At 41.8% G+C, this 23,782-nt stretch overlaps 1 protein-coding gene across 3 annotated transcripts in view; it reads right to left on the bottom strand.

Moving 5' to 3' along the window:
• The window catches only part of TSPAN9 (tetraspanin 9), a 185,085-nt gene that overhangs the window by 4,462 nt on the left and 156,841 nt on the right, over nucleotides 1-23,782 (bottom strand). For all 3 annotated transcript variants that reach the window (XM_055807603.1, XM_055807604.1, XM_005234399.4), the window contains 5 exons: nucleotides 4,707-4,898; nucleotides 2,995-3,069; nucleotides 1,338-1,439; nucleotides 615-746; nucleotides 411-494 (listed from right to left, as the gene is read on the bottom strand). In XM_055807603.1, the coding sequence (XP_055663578.1) occupies nucleotides 411-494; nucleotides 615-746; nucleotides 1,338-1,439; nucleotides 2,995-3,069; nucleotides 4,707-4,898 (585 nt within the window). The remainder of the gene's footprint in view (nucleotides 1-410; nucleotides 495-614; nucleotides 747-1,337; nucleotides 1,440-2,994; nucleotides 3,070-4,706; nucleotides 4,899-23,782) is intronic.

Here is a 23,782-nt window from a genome sequence, read left to right as displayed (position 1 = left end):
ATTATGATGCTACTTCCGCACTTCTTTTTTAAAACATGTTAACCTATTCAGTTCAGTGGCCATGATTTGACTCATTTTGGCATTTTCTAGAACTTGCTTCCAAAATCTACAATAACCAGTTCCCTACGGGACAGCATAACAAAATGGCTAAACATGGGAAGTCCAAGGTGGTGCTCTGAAGTCAAAATGCAGGTAAGCAAAACCCCATTATAGCATGTCTTCTTTGTGGGACTGACTACCGACCTGCTTCCTTTCTCAGTAGATGGCCTTAAATGAACTCATAAAGCAAATCTGATGTTTTTGAAATTGTGATCAAACTCAAAGCAGTTGGGCACCACTTTTCACACTGCAGAATCAAGAAAGCTGACAGCAAATCAAAGCCATTTTGACCAACATCATACCAGTATTACCTGCATTATGAGGATGCACATCCCAATCGAACCAAGGACATGCTTGTTCTCATCAAACCAGGTCATAACTCTCTCATAACATCCCTGAAATGATGAAAGATGAAAACTGAAATCCCACGGTCACGTTTTGTTTCATGTGCATTCCCTCTACTTTCTTCCTTCCCACCCCTCCCTAACCCCTGACCTGGGCAAAGCAAGCCTTACTGTTTTCCACACTAGTTCGGTAGAGTTCCGTCCACAGTCTTGGGAGTTTTCTGTACAACATCGGTCTGGGACAGTGTTTTCTCCCAGCACTGGGTACCAATCCGTGAAGTCATTCACACCACAGCATTTCATCTACAGCAAAAGTAAAGGATTAATAAATTAACTAGCACGATTTGTGAATCATGTACCACCACAAACTTTTACTTCCATTAAACCACTGTATATTTTCAAAAGGGTTGCCACAACACTTTTGTATTTTTTAAATGCTTTGTGCTCAGTGATCACTAAAAGCAAATACTTAACATGAAAAAAACCCCTCGAAATAAACAGTCCCATGCCCAAGATATGTTAGTCTTCTTGTCACAGAGACATGAGCCCAAACAGCAAAATATAAGGTAATCTGCCCGCAAATGCTGAACAGCAAAAGCCCATCTGCAAAAGCTTCAGTTCTGCCTATGCAGGTTTTGCTGCTTCTCCTCTGTTTCGAATCATCTCTGTGCCTATCACAGGCACAGAGAGCATCAGAAAGAGGTAAGCATCTTTAACCTTACAAAGCACACTGTAATCCTGGGTTTCACAGTACTCCCTGGATGTTCAGGAGTGCAAAATGAGAAATCAAAGGCTGCATCAGCCATCTTTCAGACTTAGCATGGATGCCACATTTAATAGACTGCACCAGCCCTTATGGCCAAACTTTTTTTTTTTCTATTGAGAAAATGTTACCTCTGCTTGAATGATATTCCATGCATTTTTCAGTCCAACATTATTTTCTGAATTGTACAGCTTCATACCTTCCTTCAAATCCTTCTTTGCACTCTCACTGACCTGTATCATGTGAAAAATACAGAAAGTCAATGCACTGCTGTTTAGGGGAAAGGACCAGATGGTACAGACTTGTATATAGAATGTATCTCTCTTACCCTTTCTCACCACAAATTTAACATGGGTAGAAAAGCTCCATCATAGCTTTAAGACTCTCAGAAGGCAGTGTGACCTTTCAGCACTTGCCAAAGTCTAGTCTCTCCCTCACGTTGCAAAATACTGTATTAATTCTGACGAGATACGAGACCAAACAGCTCCCCTCTACTAAGAGTCCATTATACAGTCATCGTCTGATCCCAACTGACTGAAGAGTGATCAGCAGAAATCTGCTGAGCTTACTTTAACTTTGCCAGAGATAGCTGTTGGCAGTACCCCACAGCAATGCCTCCTGCCTGTAACCTATGGCCTACTTTAATTTGCTAATATCATAAACCCAGAGTTCCAGCCTCCCAACCTTAATATAATTATCCCTTGCACGGGTTCAGGCAGGCTATAATAAATGGCCCATACAAAATCAACTGACAAAGAGCTTTGCTATTGTTCTTCTTATGGGGACAGGCTTGTAGAATTTATGATTTTCAAATGTGCTCTTCTTTCCTTAGAGGAAAAAGCTGGAATGTGTAATGAGATGTCCTATTTCTTGTATAAATTTCAGTCCAAGTCTGGAGTCCTGGACGCAGGTAGGAATGTACCTTTGTTCTGACAGCAGTGGGCTGGCAGCAGAGAAAGGATTATGGGTCTTGGCATAAAGGTCAAGTGTATTATAAGATCTGTTTCATCCCTCTTTGACATCTCATTCAAAATCAGAAGTTCACCTCAGCTCCCTGAAAGTGGCAGGCATCATAAAGACAGCCTGGGAAGAGACACGAATCTGGTAGAAGCTCAGTTCTAACATCAGACATGCTCACACTGTAAGGCTCTGTCCTGTATTTAGCAGAATCCTCCAGTTCCCCAGAGATTTCTGAGGTTTTTTACCTATCTGACAGGCCAGCCAGTTGTGCCTGCTTCATTTAGTCTCTACTAGACAGCAGATTCCAACAATGGGCTTTATGAGAAGCAGCCTCTTGATCTGCTCTGCACCCTTGTCAAAATTTCTGGGACTGCCCATTCAAGTGAGACAGCTGGTGACATTTGGATTAACCCGTGAACATCCCTGACCTCTCTCCTCCAGTCCTGTTCAAAGGTTGACTCTAAGAAGCTAACCAGGTCTTAAGCAGGATCTCCCACAGCCAAGATCCACAAGATGACCAGCTTCTTGCAGAGCCATCAAACAGCTATGCTGAAGGCTATCTTAGATTTTAGAAGACTAAAAGGGAGGCCCTAGGCTATGGTTTTATTTCAAGGGGGGAACTGTAAAGCTCAGCGGGTTCTTCTGTGTGTCCTCCTCATCACTTCCTCCTCCCCCTGCAGAAGCGGCTTACAGAAAGTCACGAAGATCTCAATGTAAAACCATCACCAAGTGATGAGCAAGGAGAACCCACATACCTCCACTATACAAAAACAAACTGAACCTGGTTTACACGACAGTACAATTAATCTATATGGCATATTTGCTTACCTTGTCCATATAAACAAAGAACAAAATGAGTAATATCAGCTCTGCCAGGAGAATTATCAGCAAAACGATGAAAAACTAGAACAAAGAAAAAACAGACAGTGTATACACACTTGCCAGCCAAAGAGCAAACCTGGGGCTGCTAGAAACTGAAGACTATAGGTCTTCTTGTCATCTAAACCCTTCCTCTACTGCCAAAACTATGCAAGTTTGGTTTCAAACTCCTCAGGCATGTTGATATACTGCCACTACAGCTCCTGTAGGTCTCACCATCAATGAGGAAGCTCAGTGTCCTGCATTCTCTAATCTTAGATTTTGCCCTACTACCAGTTCGCAGGTTTCAGCAATGCTTTTGTCTGGCTTTTGTGACTGCTGCCACAGCACGCAGTCCTGGTAGACTCTTTTCTTCATACAGATTACAGAACAGATGCTAAACCCATTACCACAAAGATCAGTGTGATGTGCTTCATGAGTGATTCCCTAGCAGATAAGCTTTAACCACATCTGACTGCCTGTTGGAATAGTCATTACATTACTCAGCACTTCCATTCCCAACTCTCTGTAGTGGAAATCTCTCTGCAGGGGCATCCCAAGTGTGAGCACCAGTAGTTTCTCACTAATTTTCATGCCCACTAATTGCCTTTATGTACTAGTGGACTGCCACATAGGCATGGCATCCCCGCCACAGACACTGGGGGAGATGTAGTATGCAATGCAGCAAGCTCTCCAATAGGAAACTCATGATAGTGTAGAAGGACTTTTGCAGAACCTTCCAATAATATAAACACTCTTAAAAAAACCCCCAAAATTCAGCTGGTGTTGCAGTTTGTGTAGATAAATGACATAGACCTCTTTACTATTCTCTCGTTTGCTTTCCCAGCTGTACAAAATACAAACCCAAGAAGCAGATAGCAAAAAACGAGAGCACATTTGTACTCCAGTTTAATTATCTGAGCTGGTTTAAGGAATGCTTCCCAGCTGTTCCCCAACACTATGTAAGGGAGACTTTTACACAAGGGAAACTCATGTGCTCCTTAATGTCACAGCACCTGTGACTAAATTGGAAGCTGTCTGCTCTGAAAGCCCTCCTCTCACCTTCTGCCACAATACCTCTCTCCTTGGGGTGGGGAGAAACATGATGAAGCCTGCTGCATTTATGCAAGAGGAAGGACCCGCACTCCATCTTCTGAGAGGTGTTCCCAACCTCTGTAAGACTGCCAAGGATCAGATTATTTTTTTATTTTTATTTGTAAGGCTTGGCAGAGACCTTGACTTCTTAACTTTGGGTCAAATGGTTTCCACCAACCTCTGACAAAGGCCTTAGATAAGGGCTAAGTAGAAAATAGCCACGAGAGGCTCTGAGCAGCATCCAAAACCAGCTGTGCTTAAGGTTTTTCAGTCAGTCAAACAGACATTTCCAGAAGAGCTATTCAGGTTGACCCTACAGTTCATGTTTAACCATTCAGAGGTAACTGACAGTAATTTGCTTTGCTATCTAATACATTGAGGTACACAGTAACAAGGATACGTTTGCTAATACACCAATGACATCAGTGACTAAAGCTGTGGGATGTCACACTGCAAGCATATAGAAGATTGAAAGCCAAGAACAATGTTACAGTGATGCACAAGACTACTTGGCACTGGTCGTTTAAATAAAGTAATAACAAAGCAACAGTCAATGGTCTTAGTAAAAAGAAGTATTGTTGTCTTACACTCAACAGGAGGCACTTGTTTTCCTTGATAGCACCTAGGCAGCCCAGAAAGCCGGTGACCATGACGACTGTGCCAATGGCGATGACTAGGTTGGCAGCTGAAAGTGATGGAAAGCTAGGAGAAAACGTGGCGAAGTTTCCTTGTGACACTGACAGCCAGATGCCCACGCCCAGCAGCCCACAGCCACATAACTGCAAAGAGATAAACAAAAGAAAAGGTTTCACCATTAAAATAAATGGCACTGGTTCCTTCCCCCAAACTCTGAAAGCAAAGAATTCTCAAGCACCTCCTCAGGTAACTGTCCTGCAGTAATGCTCTCACTGGCTTGCTGCTGAGACAAAGTGAAACTAAATGCTCTAACTAGACTTGGTCATGTAACCTATACTTATAAATCTATCCAAAAGCCACTGAATGAAGGAATTCTCTTTCTAAAGACATAGCACATGAAACCAGCTACCCACTGAGCTCCCAACAGAACAACCCAACGCAGTTTTTTTGTAGGAAGGTAAAAAACATTATTTGAAAGTATGTTCCACTGCACTTATTTCTGCTGTCATCTACAATGTCTCAGAGTATCCAGCCCCATATTTCTTCATCCTAGGGCAGGCAAGGAAGTCCTGGAGATAATTACAATTACTAGCACCATTTCAGTAAATATTTCTCATAAAATGCTCAGTCCCAGTAGCCAAGTATGAGTTCTCATAGCTTTACTGTTGTTTGCCAGTGTTCAATGTCACAAAAATCAGGTATATTTTCTAAGTTTATTATCTACAGGAAGCTCAACTTGTGCTACTCTCCGTCTGTGAGAGAACCTGAAGGAAATAGAAAGCTGCTAAAAAAACATAAAATTAACTTCACGTTGCTCCTCACTCTTAACAATATCATGGCTGGTTAAGGAAATAAGGTTTCCCACCCTAAGTCACAGGGCAGGTCTTCAGAACAACGGCCAAGTGTTGCGCTTGGGGGGCCTGAAAGCTGGCCATCTTTTAGTACTTGCTCAAAACTGGTATTATGCAATTTTGCATCTGATCTGTGATCACTGCAGCGAAACCAGAATTAGAAGTTAGTTGCACTTCCATTAAATCTGTAAGCTAGTAAATAGTACTATTAGTTTCCTGCCAGATACAGCCTTTGCCAAGTTCAGAGGTGAAATTCACATCACTTTCACTGGGAGGGGCATTGGACCACACCCCACCCCACCCCCTGCAACTCGGAATATTTTCTCCAATTTATTTGCATCACTGCGTGGGAAAAACAAAAAAGGACTTAATCATGACTCACAGTGATATGCCAAAGCTGCTGGTGCTCACCTGTCAGCAGTGAGGAAGAAAAGTTCTTGCTAACTAGCAGGTTTGCCACACCCAGCCCACCCCATTGTGCTTGCATAAAATTACAACTTTCACTCAAAGTGGAAACTCAAGGTCAGAGAATGGTACGTCCACCAAAATAGGGTTCAGACCTGCCTTGTGATGAGCGCTAACCTGGCATGATGAAGAGCTACAGACCTAACTTTGGGTAAATATCCCCACTTCTGTCTGAGGTGATTTTACCAGCAGGGCAGATAGTTCAGGGCACAACTGGGTCCTTTTGGGGTTTTGCTGCTTCACAGAACATGAAAGAAAAACTAGAGTAGTACCTTCTTGAATTCATGTCACTACCTTATAAGTCAGGCTTATGTCTTCATAATCACATACATGGTTATTTCCTTTTACTTAACCCTGTGACCCTTCTGTCCCCTCTGAGCCCCTTTCCTAGTTTGCTTGAAGCTTTTGAAACTGCTTTGCATCTAGGGAGATTCACCTGCTCAGTGAACAACTGTGACCTGGAGTAGGCCTTATGGAAAAGGTGCTCACAGGCATTCCCACGGGAGGCAGAGTAAAGCATCTCCCAGTGTACCAAGTCCCCAAGAGCTAACATCATGCGAAGCATAAAAATATAGGGTTGTGTAGACAGAGAAAGAGAATTAGAGAAGGAGATTAACTATACTGCACTGGTGGTTATTTCCAGTCCCCTTTGCACCTAAGTGCTGGTTTAGCAATCCAGAAAAAAACCCCACAACTGCCTGTATCTCACTGAGTATATGCATTGAGTTACACAGAGGAAATTTTCAGCATTCTTGTAAGGAGGCTGGGAAACATCTCTCCTTCCAAAACTCAACACAGAACAACTTCACAGGGTGATTTGGGAAGCTTTGTGTGACTGGGTGTGGATAAACATCACAACATCTGTTTCCTCTGACAGAGCTGGATGCAGCTGCTACATGAGTGTAGGTAGCAGGAAAAAGTCAAACAGCTACTATCCCTGTGGAAAGACTGGTACAAAACATCCACGCGTGCAGGAAAGGGCTACAGGACTTTCATCTCTTCCTCAAAATCTGTCCTCTCCAATTAATAATCAATTGAAGTGATTTCTCGTTGTCTTTCATGGTATGTCAGCAAGGTCAATGTGAACTTGGAGTTAGTAGAGTACGGGGGGAGCATGCAAAACAGAAGTCTCCTGATCACATCCTGCTGCAGGACCCAGTGGACATCACCACAGGTTTAAACTGTCTGCAGTTCATGGAATCAGTCACCCCACTGCTCCTGCTTTAAATTTCATCTACTCCGTCCTTGAATTGCTGCAGCTTTGGTGCCTCAAGCTCTCTCAGGCATCCACTCCGTGGCTCAGCTGCTCCATCCGTTAGATGAGAACTGCAGGCAGCAGCTCAGGCTGATGGTTCAGGAGGTTAGAAGCAGCTCTCACCACACAACGTTCATTTAAGGTTTTCAATGGCATTTCTAAGCTGCCAGGGCTGTACATTGCCAATAGCTGATGGCACTTCAATCGATGACTTTGGGACACTCCATGGATGAGACTGTAAATGCTTCCAAAGACGTTTCTACCAAAGACTGGAATTGTTCAGTGTAACTTTCCTTCAGAACATGAAGGAAATCAGAGCCCTAGCTCAAGTGTTTTGAAAGAGGGCGGTGAATTCTGGAATCATCAGGCCAAAAGCAATAGAACATTGCAGACAAACAAGGTGGTGGTAAGAGCAAGACCAGAGCAAAAGGCTTACAGAGGAATGGCAAGTGAAGGAAAAAAGGAGTACATGCAATCAATAGGAAGACCAGCCCACGAAGAGCTGCACCTCAGTAGCCAGCTGCAATTATAAGGACAGTAACAAGAGGCAGAAGCAGCAAGCCCTTATCAGCACCTTTTTACCATTTGAAAAAACCTCAGCAAAATCCTTGACAGAAACTGGGTCTAGAAGAGAAAGGTGGCTAGGAAATTACTCTAGAAGGCTTGTGTTTATGTTTATTTAGACAAAGTTAGAAGCAGCTAGTTGCTTAGATAAGGGATGGGAGAACTACCTTCAAGTGTAGGAAATCAGGAAAGTGACAGGCTCACTGGTGCTCCGTGGGATGGACATGAAGACAGAAAAGGACCAAGAAGAGAAGAAGGATCAAAGCTGGAGAACAGAAAAATGGACAGATGGCCTCTGTCCCTCTGACAGGGTCTCGGTTCAGGAGATCCTCTTTATACACTTCCATACAGGAGTGATCAATTCTTTACTTGTTTGTAGTAGCCACCCTAGTATTTTGGTAAACTCAGCGGCAAAACACTTGCTTTTTGGCAGAAGACTGGTCACCTACTGCACCTTTGCCTTTCCACAATGCCCCTAGGAGGGAATAAGCATTCAAGACAACGTGAAACATTTGTAACAGAGGACTTGTGGATTAGCAATACACCTGTGCTGTCCCTAGGCAGACCACTATGGAGATAAAACTTGAATGCCAGACACCCGAACATGTGGGAAGATGAGTCCTTCACAATGCAAAATGAAGTATTATGTCAGCTGAGGCAGCAGACATGTCCACATTTGCTCTTTCATCCTGTAATTCTAACGTCCCGCTGAAGAATACCATGGAAAAAACTCCTTTCCAGCTGCTGTAGTGATTGGGTTGACATGCCAAAGTGCACAATGCGATTGCAGTTCCCTTCAGAGCTTTCTGACAGCACACACTAGTGCAGTACCGCAATTACAGCACAGTACCTGCACTGACCACGCTCTCACCATGGCTGACTCCCACTGAGGCCCACTGGGCAAGCCAAGGAAAGTTCTCCTTTTCACAGACATTTTACCTCCCCAAAGTAAGATTCTCCATCCCTAAATTACACTGAAAGTTCATATTACATAAAAAATCAGGTGATGGAGGGGCTATTAAAGCCCAAGGCTGATCTATGCAAACAGTGACTGACGAGAGTAAACAGGAAGACTTGGAAGAGATTTGATAAAAGACATGACATCCTAAAAACCTCCACACGGTGGCATCCCATACCAAACAGCACTAGCAGTTTAAGTCAAATTTTTCTCCTCTCCACAGCTCCTCGACTTTTGTGCTTTCTTCTCTGTTTTATCTCTGTCATTCTACTGAGCAGCAGTATTGTTGATGCTAAAACTTATACTTTAAAGCCCAGGTCCCAGGACACTGCTTTCTTCACTCATGCTTAAAAAAATCCCAAATAATTCCACTGATGTGGGACTTAATTGCATACAACGATACCAACCAAAGCTAGCTAGACTTCTATCAATAAAATAGCTTTCCATAACACTTCATTCTCTACCAATCTCGGTTTTTTAACAACACAAACACTGTAAAAATGCTTTCACGACTATTTATACTCACAGGATCCACCTCTTTCTGTTTGGTACAACTGAATACTGGAGTGTGATAGCAGCAAAAATATATCAAGTCATCTTATTAATTCCTTTACCACCATATAATTAAATAATATACACTGCCTGGTATTTAATAGTGTGAGAGTGATGGCACTGACATTCCTTCCCCAGGGATATGGTTCAACAGCATAATAAATTTCACTGGATCTTTCTTCTCAAAAAATGTTGGCTCATTTCCCTCTCATGATTAGAAATCATCATCCTCCAGGCAACCATCAAATCTCACCATCCCCTGGCATTTATGTCATGAAGGTAACTGCAGAACACTATTATAGTCAGTCACATACACAGATATACACACACTCTTACTTATGGGGTAATTTAGTCAAGCTATGGCACACATATTTTGAGCTTGAAAGCAAACAAAAGGAACACCAACTGGCCTCACAGTTTCTCCCACACTTTGCTATTTCACTGTCAAAGTGTGGATCCCTCTCAGTACCTCAACATGTATCTGATGTCATCACTATGCCCAGAAAACATACAGCATTCTAGGAAACATTAAAAAAAGTTTCAAATGCTTCAAGGAAAATTAGGACTCCAGATAAACCCAGAGAGAGAAAAACCCCAAAGCAAGTCTTTCCCTGACAAGTGCCATCATCAGAGTGGGAAAGGGGCTTTTCTATTTTCTTCTGGATTTTTGAACACTGTGCGAACAATAAGAACTTTGACAATAGAGCATCATATCCAGGTTTAGTTGCTTTAACCTAAAGAAGATACAGTAAGAGTTTAGAAGACCTAGGGACAGACCACACAGATGGTCAGAGGTATGCCAAGACTGACATATTGTACAGAAGGAGATCGTGCACAGGATTATCTAGCCTGGGAGGATGTGAATGCAGTATTCACAACTCTAGAGGTCAGTATGAAAACCAAAGAGCTTGCCTCTTTCATTTTTTCCAATAATAGGAACAAGGGGAATATTAGTAAGCATTATGTAGTATATTTTGCTTTACATAACTGAGAAGTAAATTGATAAATTATGTCATAGGTGATTACAAGGATCAAGTATTGTGGCCACAACTGTCAGTGAAGGCTAGATAATTTTATTTATTGGTAACAGCACTTGTTGTTTGTCAGCATATACATGAATAATGACATTTCATGCTTCTCAGAGCAAGATAATGCATGCAGAATCCAGCAAAACTACCAAGCAGCAAACAAGTTGGCGTAAAGAAGTGGTAGGATATGCCACTCTGGTAAGGTTTATTAACAGAATAATATTGATAGACTTACCCTTGAAGTAAGTCACTGAACAGCATCAGAAAACAGGAAACTGATAGGGAAGGCTCTACCAAAAGGAAAAGGGACGAAGCCAACTCTTGCTGACTTTTGCCATTATTCCATCCCATGCACGCACAGTGTGATGGAAAAGCTGCACAACTAGGTGTGTGAGGAAGAATGAAGGGAAGATTTATTCTTTACATCAGAGTTTCTACTGCTGGTTAAATACCAGGGGAGCTCTTAACAGATTTGGAATAGAACAGAGACATATAGAAGCCAAACACTGAGAGATACCACTAGGGACAAAAGAAGCAGCAAGTGTCTCAGTTTGTACCTCCACTTTGAATAACATGCCCTGGGCCATCTGTGGCCCAGTTACGGAGAACAGAAATCTCCCCACCTTCCTCTGTGCTGTGTTAAAACAGGCGATCTTGCTTGAAGCAAAGATGATACAACAAAAAATACACGCAACAGCTTAAATACAGCCCCCACAGAACCAGCCAAAACCACAGGAGGTTTGTTACAAGGAATTACTAACAGTATGGCTGCGAAAATAAGTGTCAACGCTGCGAGCTCATTTCAGGACAACTACAGTGACAAAAGGACGCTTTGAATTAGGCTTTGACTGGCCTCTATTTAAACAATAAGTAAACATGGAGGCTTGACATTTATTACAATTATAGTTGGACTTTTATTACAAGAAGACACCAAAAAACAAAACATGGCCAAGATAAGAAAAGGTATACTTTTATATATGTATATATAAAAATATATAAATAAAAATACATATATATACATGCAATGCAAAAGGTAAACATCCTAATCAAGCCAAAGCAGTTTAGAATTCCTACTAGTTTTAGGGAAAGTTCTAGAATTCTATTTGCTTAGTTTAGTTTTGCATGTTTACCATCTGCAACAAAAAAAGTATACGGGAAAAAACACTATGTCATTTTTGCTTATGCCATATGCACATCAGTACATCGTAACTGCAGTCCAATATGCTATCGAAATACAAAAATGGAAACCAACACAACTTCACTGAGCCAAATGCTTACTCTTCTTTAAGTGTCCGTTGTCCTCTGTAAAATTCCTCCCTAGATAAGGGAGGCCAACAGCATCCTGGCTTGTTCAGAAATAGTGCAGCCAGCAGGACTAGGGAGCCAGCCTGTACTCAGCACTGGTGAGGCCGCACCTCAAACACTGTGTTCAGGTTTGGGCCCCTCACTACAAGAAAGACCTTGAGGTGTTGGAGCGTGTCCAGAGAAGGGCAACGAAGCTGGTGAAGGGTCTGGAGCACAAGTCCTATGAGGAGCGGCTGAGGGAACTAGGTTTATTTAGCCATAAGAAAAGGATGCTGAGGGGAGACCTCATTGCTCTCTACAACTACCTGAAATGAGATTGTAGCGAGGTGGGGGTCGGTCTCTTTTCCCAGGTAACAAGTAATAGGACGAGAGGAAAGGGCCTCAAGTTGTGCCAGGGGAGCTTTACATCAGATATTAGGAAAAATTTCTTTACTGAAAGGGTTGTCAAGCACTGGAACAGGCTGCCTAAGGAAGTGGTTGATTCACCATCCCTGGAGGTACTAAAAGAAATGTAGAGGTGGTACTTAGGGACCTGCTTTAATGGTGGACTTCATAGTTTTAGGTTAATGATTGGTCTTGATTATCTTAAAGGTCTTTTTCAGCCCAAATGATTCTATGATTCTATGACCTGCACCAACAGGACAAGCATGAAAAAGCCATGTGGACAAACAGAATGTACCACCAAAGGCTAGCACAGAAAGGTTTTTCAGTGTCCAGGTGGCTCTTAAAACCGTCCCTTCTCCTGGGGTCAGCAACACTTTGGAAAAGCTGTAATATTTTCCCTCTGTTTGGTAAGTCCTACAAGATAAAGGTTACGTATCTTAGCTCTTCTTTTCAAGATAGAGAGATTTTCCAGCATTTTTCCAACTGACTCTTACACCAGTCAGTGTGCAGAGGAGGAAGAGAATGTCCCTCATGAAGCAGTACAGTCTTCTAAATCTGTCCTTAGTTGGTTTATTATTTTCATTTTCCCCTGTCCTTGACTTATGGAATCTCAATGAGCTCACAGGTTTCCTACGGAATCAAGCAGCAGCACATATTGGAAAACATGTTTGAAAGGCTGTTCTTTCCCACCATGCAGGAAATTTTAAAGAAAAGTTCTATGAGATGATGACTTCTATGAGAAGATGGACATCATCTTCTTTAGCAGCTGGAAACCTGATTCAAAGACTCTTCAGATCAGCATGAAGAGTTCACATCTGTGCATTTTGGATCTGGTGCTTCATTTGGAAGCAGTCTGGTGTGGAGATTCAAAACAGTAAGAGTTACTGTTCAAAAAACCAACATCCTGTTTTCTTGTCTCAACAGACACAGTAGTCCCTGTTCTTGTTTCAATGTGCACTAAGTTTTGGAAGATACTAACTTGACTGTCCAGAAATATTATCATCACAAATAACAGGATTTTTCAAACTATCACAATGCATTAACTGCTTTGTTGAGAGCCCAACATTAATCAAAGCAGGGGGTGACTTAAAGGGGGAAGGGGACTCAAAGTTCAACAGTGGAGCCATTCCATTCATTTATTGTCAGAGGTGTTCATCTTTTGCTTTTGCAGTGTTCTTCCCTGAGCTACAGATCAGAACGGATGTTCTGGAAGGGAGCAGGTATGGGTAGTACATGGTTTCTACCACTTCAAAAAATGAGATATGCTTTCTGCAAATTAAGTTTTTGGATGCCAACTGCCATCTCTGGATTTGGGTGGTTCATCCATCTCTGGAAAGGGCTGGTGCTTAAAGGAGATTTTCAGGTAAGCCCAGATAAATTTTCCTGCTCTGTCTTGATAATCCACAGGATTAATCAAAACTGCAGATTAACAGCTGAAAATCTCAGAGAAAGTCTCTTGCAAAACAAGATCACCTTCTAAATATGATCCAAAATATAGCAAGGACACCTAAATCTGATAAGTTCTTCAGCCATAGACTAGAAAATGAGAATGGAGTATGGAAGTGGGTGAATATACTTAATAATACCTACTTAGTGCTACTGCCATAACAATATAGCAAAGACTTTAATTTCTCTACAATATTCCTGTGAACTGGACATTAAGGCAAGACAAAGGAATTATTCCAGTGTCTCCTTTGAGACTAGTGCAGTAACAGCTGTAATGACAGTCTGTGTGGAACAGAACGTACAGAACTGGAATTTGTGCAAATGCTGAACCTCCTCAATTCATCTGCCAGAGAAAGCAGTTATCCTCTTCCTTGAGTCAACCACCAGCAGTACTGCTGGGATGGTCTTGGAAAACTGAAATGAGGTATCAGAGACTGTGATCTTTGGGCCTCACAAAGAGAGAGATACCCTGAGGGGCACTAAGTTCTGAAACTTCTGCCAGTGTGTTTCTGGAATGTGTAAACAGGCAGCCAGAAGCCTTAAGCTTTGGCTTGGATGCTCCTACCTGGTCACATAGGAGTTTTCAATAAAGGACGTGTTTTGCAGAAGGAAGTTCTAACAACAACTGGGTTTCCTTGGTTTGTCAAGGACAGCTTAATCTCCTCTTTACTTAGTTGAAGGGCAGCTTGGGTAGTTTATGTTGCACATTATGAGAAACTTTAACTGAGAAATTAGCAGAGCACTGGATGAAGTTACCAAGGTGGTGTCAAAATCTGCAGTCTTTGAGGTTTTCAGTGCTTTGCTAGAGACACTCATGGCTGACCTGACCTACCGCTAGCAACAGTACTACTTCAGTATGACTTGCAGAGATTCCTGCCAAGCAACAATTCTGATTTTACCATTTCCTCAGCTACCATGTTCTTCCTAATTTGAGAAAAATCCAACCACCACGACATTTCTGATGAAGACAACAAATCTCTTACCTTTGGAAGCTTTATGGAGAAAGCCCTCATGCCCATTCTGGGGAATCAGCATAGCTGTGTATCTCTCTCCAATGCCTGTACACCAGCGCATGCAACACAGGGAACAGACAGGAGAAATCGTACATCTGGGTGCAGTTACAGGGCTATGACATGACTGCAATCACAGAGAGAGTGGGATAACTCACCTAACTGGTGTATTGTGATGGATGAGTACAGGCTCTTTAGGAAGATCAGGCTGGGAATTTGTACCTTATATGAGGAAGAAATGGGAATGCAGAGAGGTCTGCCTTTGGTTGGGTGAGGAGTCAGTCAAGAGTTATGGGTCATAGTAGTAGGCAGACCAGTACAGGTAACATTGGAGTAGCTATCAACTATAGACCTCCTGATGAGGAAGAAAAAGTAGATGAGGCCTCCTTCATACAACTGGAAGAAGTCTCATGTTCACAGGCCCTGACCCTCATGAAGGATTTCAGTCACCACAATGTCTGCTGAAAGGACAACATAGCAGGGCACAAGCAATCTAAGAGATTTCTGGAATGCACTGATAACAACTTCCTAACACAGGCGACTAATGAGTCAACAAGAGGAGGTGCTCTGTTGGACCTGCAGCCACTTGATGCCTTTGTAGCATTTTCAAACACGTCTAAAAAGAACAGGGCCTTGCCAGGATACATCTGCTTGGCTGGGGACACAACTTTGAGCTTAACTCAGGGATTCTGAAATAACACCATATGTTCTCTTTTGAAGCGTGGTGGTGTGGCTCTTTTTACTCTGGCAAAAAACATTCTGGACAACGTCCACGACCTAATGCTCCTGCGATTAGCTTTCTCAGGTTTTTTGCTCTCATAAGCAGAGTTCATCAAATCATCAATCACAACTATAGTTACCTCATTAGGGAGAAATAAATGGTTATCACTGAGAAGTTCAGGTAAGTCTTCCACAAATTTGATAAAATGATAGTTACAAAGCAGTTCCTGTTACAACAGTTGCCAACAACTGTAATACCACATAATATTCTCAGTCATAACAGAGAACAACATTCTTGTTTGCCATTTTTGGTTGGCATTCTTCAAAAGGCTTTTACAAAATAGCTTTTCCCATAGGTGCTAGGCCCTGCCGCAACGGCTGTCAGTCAATCACCGAGCAGTATGATGATTAACAAAGTGGCATCAAAATGGCATCACCCTGTCATAAAATGGCGGCCAAAACAAAATGGCGCCCCCCGTGTACATATGGGGGAGGGCCTTCCGGGTCAGAAATACTTCCAGGCAAACCAGTAGGGGGTGGCTGGGCCTGCCTGCCAGCCAATCACAACAGACGTGACTAGAAAAGGGGAGTGGCTTCTGCGGCAAATGGCCCTGGAGGCTTCTGCGGGGGCGGCGGGACTTCTGCCAGGGCCTGGGGCACGTGCCACTTCGTGTGTTGTGTATCAGTGGTACCCGTACTACCGATCTGCTCGGGAGACTCCCATGGGATACAACCCTGGAGAGCAGAGGAGGCCAAGAAAGCTGCCGATATTCAAGAATTGCCTTCTCCATACTTAAGAACGGACAAGCAGGGAATTGAGGAAAGACGGCAGGAGGTCTGTGTGGATGAACAAGCAACTCCTGACTAAACTAAAATGTAACAGGGAAGTGTATGAGAGAGAGAAGCAGGGGGACATGAGTCAGAAGGGATACGGAGACAGTTCAGTCACGCAGGAATGAAGTTAGAAAAGCAAAAGCCCATCTAGACTTGAATCTGGCAAGGGATGTGAAGGGCAACAAGAAAAGATTCTACAATACATAAAAAGCAAAAGGGAGCCTAGGGAAAATATGAGCTCATTGCTAAAAAATGTGACGGGGGCCCTCATGACAAAGGACACTGAAAAGGCTGAGGTGTCTGATGCCACCTTTGTCTCAGTCTTTACTGGTCAGACCAGGCCGCTGAGCCAGACAGGGAGCCTGAGAAGGATCAGGCTATGGAGCACTTAAATGAACTGGACATTCATAACTCCAGGGATGGGGCATCCACATCTTCTCTGGGCAAACTGCTCCAGTGTCTTACCACCCTCACAGTAAAGAATTTCTTCTTAATATCTAACCTACACCTGGTAATGGTTTAAAACCTATTGCTACAGGCCCTACTAAAATGTTGAATGATAGTTAAACTCAGAGGGCAGGGAGGAGAATGAGGGCGGAACATGGAAACAGTGCTAGGTCTACGGTCTACAAGAAAAAAAAAAAAGAAGATTAAGAATTACAGATAAACTACAGAGACTCCTAAAACCAGAAGGACTGATAGGACCCTAGTCATTCATCTGCTGGGTGGAAAAATACACAAAGACCAAACAGAGTTCAAAATAACCAATACAGAAAAGGAATTATGTAGTCGCTCCACAGAGGCAACCCGATCAGATGGGTATTTAACATACAAATCATAAAGGCTATGTAAATTGTAAAGGCTATATAATTCATAAAGGACTTGTGGCTCCTACAGAAATACTAACCTTATGCATATATTAGAATGTGCAGTTATGCTGTTCTTGATAACAAACTTGACAACAATAGTTCATTTAAAATACAGTAACTAAGCATTATACATAATCTTTGTATTAAACCATTTTCTCATTAGTAAGCAAGGGGAGATAGGAGCAGAACAATTCTCTAAGCAGTTCATCATAATGAATGAAAATCCCATCAGCCTAACAAAGCAGTTCTGAGCATTAAACCCTATTTCCTAAACACACATAACTGTAAAGATATCTTTCTGAAATGTAAAGTTGGGGGATTAAATTCAGTCTCTCTTTAATTCTTGCAAATGAGTCTGTCTACACAGACTTCAAACTGAAAACAGGAAACAAATTGCAATGCTGTCTTTTCATACACCACTTTCTGAAGCTACTTTTCAGAAGATGTAAGTTTAAGGCTTTTCACTATGTAATATCATTAATTAAAAAATGGAAATCTGCCATGATTTTAAAATTATTTTATTTTATTTTCCTAATTATTTCCATAAAGTTAATTTCACTTGAAATTAAAATCCAATCTGAAAAACAGCTGGACAGGAAGATCTCCTGAATTCAACTGCTTCATAGGAAACATTCAGATCTGAGTTTGATAGCAAAAGGAAATACATGTTGCTGCTTAATCCCATTAGACCTGCAGAAGAGAAAGAGAACTGAGTTTTGTTCTTCCAGTTCTTGGAATAATTACAAGAATATTTTACTGCAATCCCTAATCCCCGTGCAAGCATAGCAGAGTACAAGATTTGTACATGTTGGCAACCACAATTTGGCTAATAAAAATATTTTGCTCTATCTCATTATTATAACCGCTTTTCAAAAAGATTTGATTCGCAGACTCAAAACCAGCACTGAAAGCTTTGAAAGCTGGAAGGAGACCTCAACTACTTTCATAGATATCAGCAGGAAGAGACAATTTTACCCAGACAGTTTTCAGAGTAACAATGTATCTGCAAGAGCAAGCAGCATATCTAAATCACAGTCCAAAATCCAATATATAAAAGCCCCAAGAGAAATGCATTGGACAAGACAGGTAATCCTATTTTATTCCATTGATAGTAGAGAGAAAAACAAATAGAGTCATGATCTGTTGAGTTCCCCCAGCGCTCTAATTTTAGAGCAGCTGCATTAAAGCCTTTTGAAAACAGAACTGTATAGCTGTTTAAAACTATATGCCGAATTCAAATGTTATGTATTTGCACAAATGCAGGGACATGTACCTGCAGCACTTTCGTCTGAGACATATATCCCTACCTATTTATTTATGGACCCTTTCTACCCCACAAGGAGCACAGTCAGTTTGTGGTCAGCCCACTGTCAAACACACATTTAAAATGTTTAGGATTCACTGGCATAACTTCATGAAATCTAGGCACCTCTGTTGGTCATGTGTCATTAATCTCTTTTTTCTTGAACCAATTCTCCTGAAGTCTCTTTATCTTCTTTGTCCATTTTAGCTGCTTAATTCTGCTCTATCTCTTAATACCAAATAAAAGCAGTAGTAACACAAAAAAACCCCCTGAAACATCAGATGTTTCAAGGACTTGGGCAGGGGGGCCAACAGTCAGCGACCCTCATCAAAATTTGTCTAAAAGGACCGAGGACCTTTCCAGCCCCAAAGAAGTTCCCATATTTAAGATACTCTCTTGAAGATGTACTACTGAGCACAACCAAGAACACAGCATCTTAAACACTTGGTGATCTCCATCAGCTCAAAAGATGCTAAGAGAGGCTTAAACTACCTTCTGCAAATCCACTTGTACCCTTCCCTCTCAGCTGTTGGAGGTACTTCTGAGAAAAGGTGCAAAGAATCAGTGTGAAGCAACTACCTACAGGAGCTATTTGTAAACCAGTCACTGCGTATGTGATTCTTGTGCTGAACAGGTTGGAGCACCATGCACATGTTTCTCTTGGTGCATTTTTATGTTAAAACAGCACAAAATTCTAGGGGATGCATTCCTCTCTTTAATTCATGGCACCTTCTGGTACTACTGATATCCGACTAAGGAGTAAAACTGACTTCCAGTTTTACTTGTTTTACATCAGATAGTAGCATGGCTTCCAGTTCACATTTTTTAAGCTTTCAGTAGAACTAGCATGCCAATACTAAAATACAACAGGAACAAAGACAGGAAAACAAGTTGTTTGCCCTCAGCACTATCTGCTCTTCTTGGTATTGAAGTACAATTTTGTGATAAAAAATAACAACGGTAATAAAAGGATGGATGTTTTTGCTCAGCATTCATTAGAAAAAAAAATATTAAAAAACTCAGTAACTATGTTAGATCTACCAGAGCAAAAAGAAAGAAGTATTACAACTGACTAGTTCAGTACAGATTTAAATTGTCTTTGGTACTATTCAAAGTTATTCTACCTCTTTCTGTTAGTATGTTCTATTTTTAAGCTGCTACCTAGCAAATAACATCCCCCAGGGAACTGGGAACACCTCCTACATATTTTTGAATACTCTGGCAAGAGATCTTCAATTAAAAAGATGTTACATGTTATCCATCCATTGCCTGGATCATCTGTATCTCATTACTTTCAAAGGCTTAAAAAAAGCAAAGGCAAGTGAAACCTTCCACCTGCAGCTTGCTGAAAATACTACAAGGCTGAACCTGATTCTCTTCAGAGAGACTGCTAACAAAGACCGACATTATGAAGGGGCCACATAAATAGAAAGGGGTAGGAGAGCACCTGTGTGCTACAGTGAGGAGAGCTATAAGCATCATGGAATAGGCAGATGACTTGTCAATTAATGCACTCAGAATCTTGCATTTCCCTTCTGTCCAGAGATTTGTGTTAGGGAAATTAAAAATTTCTCCAGTTACAGGTAGACGAACACCTTTGCTATCCCAAAGCAAACACAGGACGGTGGCATTAGACCACTTAACAAATACAGATGCATGCTGCAAACTGTCTTTGAGTCCTGCATTCCTTCCAAGAAAAAACATTTTGAAAGCTTTCTTTGACTTATCTGAAAGGAGACTGAGGACTACTTATTGTGGAAGCACGAAAAAAAGAAAACACTCCAATTCTTATCTAGAATGCTTTAACAGTAGGTTCCTGCCAAACCCACTACAAGAATAACGAACCTGCAAAGAAACAGATGACAGACCGGTTTAGTTATGGGAGCACTGAGGTCAGATCTGGTCCTGCTCAGTGTTGATTAACTTCCATGGTCCAGCTACCATCAGAGCAAATCCAGCTTCCCATTGTATCTCCCTGTGTATTTAAAGATACTCCTTAGTATTCCCAAAGCTTTTATTCACAGAGCCTTCAAATAGCAGGAAGGATCAGCAAAGACCAATCTTAAAAGATTTAGGATTTAGCTCATAAAAGAGAACTGTGTCATGGGTCTTCTTCAGATTCCAGTTCTGCCACATAAAAATAGGCAGAACTGAAGTAAAGAGCAGAGTATTGCAACAAGGCTGAGAAAGACATGGGGCTGCTTCATCACCATTATGCCATTTTTTTCCATATACCATGATGAAACAACCTTCCTATCAGAAAAGCTAGGCAAGAAGTCACTGTTGCCAGATAAGAGCTGTGATGTTATCGTAGTATCTGAAACGTTGAACAAAAAGAGACTGGGACAAAAGAATGTCTAGCAACCAACTCCAAATCTCAGCAGTATGTACTGGGTTTGGCTGAGCCCCATCACAGCCCTCACAGCGCTGTGCTTGTATCGGTAGTAGAAAGGTGGTGATCACACCCCAGTGTTTTGGCTGCTGCTGAGCATCGCGCGCACAGCACGAAGGCTGTATCTCCAACCTCCCCCCGCCCCCCTCACCCGTGGGCTGGGGGTGGGCAAGTTGGCCAGGACAGCTGACCCAAAGTGCCCAATGGAATATTCCCTACCAGTTGACGTCTGCTCAGATACAAAAGCTAAGAGAAAGGGGGTGGGGGTGGGGGTATTCGTTATTTACAATGTTTGTCTTCCAGAGCAACCACTAAGCGTACTGAAGCCCTGATTCCCAGGAATGGTCAAACATCACCTGCTGGTGGGAAGTAAAGAATAACATCTTTTGTTTCCTTTCACTTCTGTACATGTGACTTCTGCTATTGCTTCATTAAACTGCCTTTAGCTTAACCCACAAGGGTTTTTTTCCATCTTATTTTCCCGCCCCCTCTTCTGCTGAGGAGAGGAATGATAGAGTGGCTAGGTGGGCACCTGGTGTCCAGCCAAGGTCAACCCACCACACAATGACTAACAGCTCTTGCAATTATTGTAACTAACAAATAAGTATTCGTTATGTGTATACATTTAGTCTTCAGACAGGCACTGCTAATAAAACAGATGGCAGTTTGTGATGCAGTGATTTTAGAAGAATAGGACGTAAACCTAAAAGGGGCAGCCCTAGAAAAGGTGACAGAAAGCCCCTAGAACAGGTGGACAAACAAGGCCATGAGAAGTGGAAGATAGGCTCATGTATCTTTTTTCCACAAGCCAGACTGAGGAGGAATTGAGTCAGCAAAGAACAATCCAAGCCTTAAGGATCCACAACTGGTAAAACACTACCGTGAAGGGACTCTGCAAGCAGTATGTATCACAGTGACACCTGATGTCCCTGATACCTAGGGAAAAGTGCAAGGAGTGGCTGGTTTATCTGTGGTTTAGACTGTCCTTTCACTACTACATGTTCAGTCTGCTAACACAACCAACGGATTTAATACTTCAGGTGACAGACATTCCATGCCTTCTGTGCCTTTAGCAATCTAACTGAAACTAGTACTAAGGAGAGAAAAGCGCTTCCCATTGGACTCCAGTTGCACTGTAGTCTTCCCAAAGACAAATGCAACGGATATAAACGTACAGGAAAACACTAGGCTAACAGAAACCTACAATCTCAAAAATATCTTAAATAAAAATAACTTGCTGTACAATCTGTAAGGTGAAGTTACAGGTCTTGATTCCTGCTGTAACACCAAAATCATTGGCTTTCTGCAAGTTCTCCACAGACTTCCCATATATTCTCATTTTTGGAGCTGTATTAGATTCACAGAAAATATTAGCAGAAGGACGACTAAGTGAGACTGGTGTTGGCTCATCCTTCCCTCTCCTTCAGTGAGCCTCTCTGGCCACCACACAAGCTCAGTGAAGACAAAAGCTGCTGTTTTGACAGCATTACATTTGAACACGCTCACAGGACTGCAGTGGTCACAGTTGGGAAGTACTGGGACTACAGAAGACTGTTCCATCCCACCATACGTTCTCTGACAGATTTCTTGGTATCCACTTTGCACAGATCAGAAGACTCACAGAGCTTTTACACCAGACAGACTGAGAGGAGTAAGTGTGGTTTATTTTGGAACTCAATAATTGTCAGAGGTGGTGATTGCTGCATGAGGGACAGTAGCATAAAACAATTTCCCATAACTCTTTTGTTGACAAGAGTTACAAAGTATTCCTAATGCTTTGTTGTTATCAGAAAGAGCAATAAATTAACTAGCGGTAACTGTGTTGAGGGAAATAGATCCTCCACAACTTACACTCACTTGACTATGGCTTTGCACTCAAAATTACTTGTATTTACTTTGTGCTTTTACCTAAAAACAGTTCCATAATGTGAGTGCAATTAAAAATGCCTTTCAACAATCAATCAAGATAACAAAGCAGACTTCATTATAAAATGTTCCAGAATAAGATAAAAAAAAAAGGTTTTGGCTACATCATGTAGGACATGTCCCAATCTCTTATTTCTGCTCTGCCACTTTCACACATGTGAAAGCCAAAATAAATGTACCACATACTGGAAATGAAAGGTAAAATGCAAAGCCCTGTCTCGTGGGCATATTTTACTGCTTAAAAGGCTCAACTACTTGTAACAATACACTGATACTAGCTGCAGCATCACTATTTGAGAAAATCACTACCTATCTACATCATATGCACACAGCAAAGAAAATCAGCATTCAAATTCTGTAAGGAACAAAAATCTGTGCCCACAGGATTCATCTGGGTATGATGCAGTGAAACTATTCTTAAGGACTCAAGTGTTCCATGCCAACAGCAAATCAATGTCATATTTCCTATGTATGATTCTTTCCACATGCAAATAAACCCAGCAGTTCTTCAGACTGATTTATTTATTTTGGCTTACAGGAGGAAAATATATCCTCAACAACTCCTACTCACTTGACTGTGGCTTAAAAAAAGCAAATCACTCTGCCACAGAAGACATAATGAAACCTGGATTTCTATAGATTTGTGGCTCGTGATCGGATTCTCAGCTTTTTGATCCATTATGAACTAATGTCTGTTACTGAGGGCATGTAGAACAACTTGCTTCTTGATTCTTTGGCATCTAATAAAGTTGGAGTTCATTCTGTAGGCTTCCTCTAAGGGAAGCAGGGTCTGTGGCCACTAGCCAGTGACATCTTCAGCTTTATTTCTGTCCCTGCAGCATTCATTAAAATGTAAATTATGTTCTACTGAAAAACCGCAAGACTGTTAACAGAATTTCATCCATTGCATTATGCAGATAGCCAAAACAGACAACCACTTTGAGCTAGTCACGATATACAGTGAAAGTTAGACTCAAAGGTCATCTCAACAAGTACACACTAGGTTTGATTTTTTTCTTACCCCAGGTGCTAATTGTTTGGTTTATGGACACATGCTTGACTAGGAAACTTCACAGATGGAAGGAATTAAATCCTTCAAATGCAGCCTAAAAATACCTCCCATTTCCCCACCTCTAATTCTTTACTTACAAGTTCACTGCCCCTT

The sequence above is a fragment of the Falco peregrinus genome, chromosome 6 (assembly GCF_023634155.1).
Source record: "Falco peregrinus isolate bFalPer1 chromosome 6, bFalPer1.pri, whole genome shotgun sequence".
NCBI classification, from domain to species: Eukaryota; Metazoa; Chordata; class Aves; order Falconiformes; family Falconidae; genus Falco; species Falco peregrinus.
This window is presented reverse-complemented; position numbering and strand designations above follow the sequence as displayed.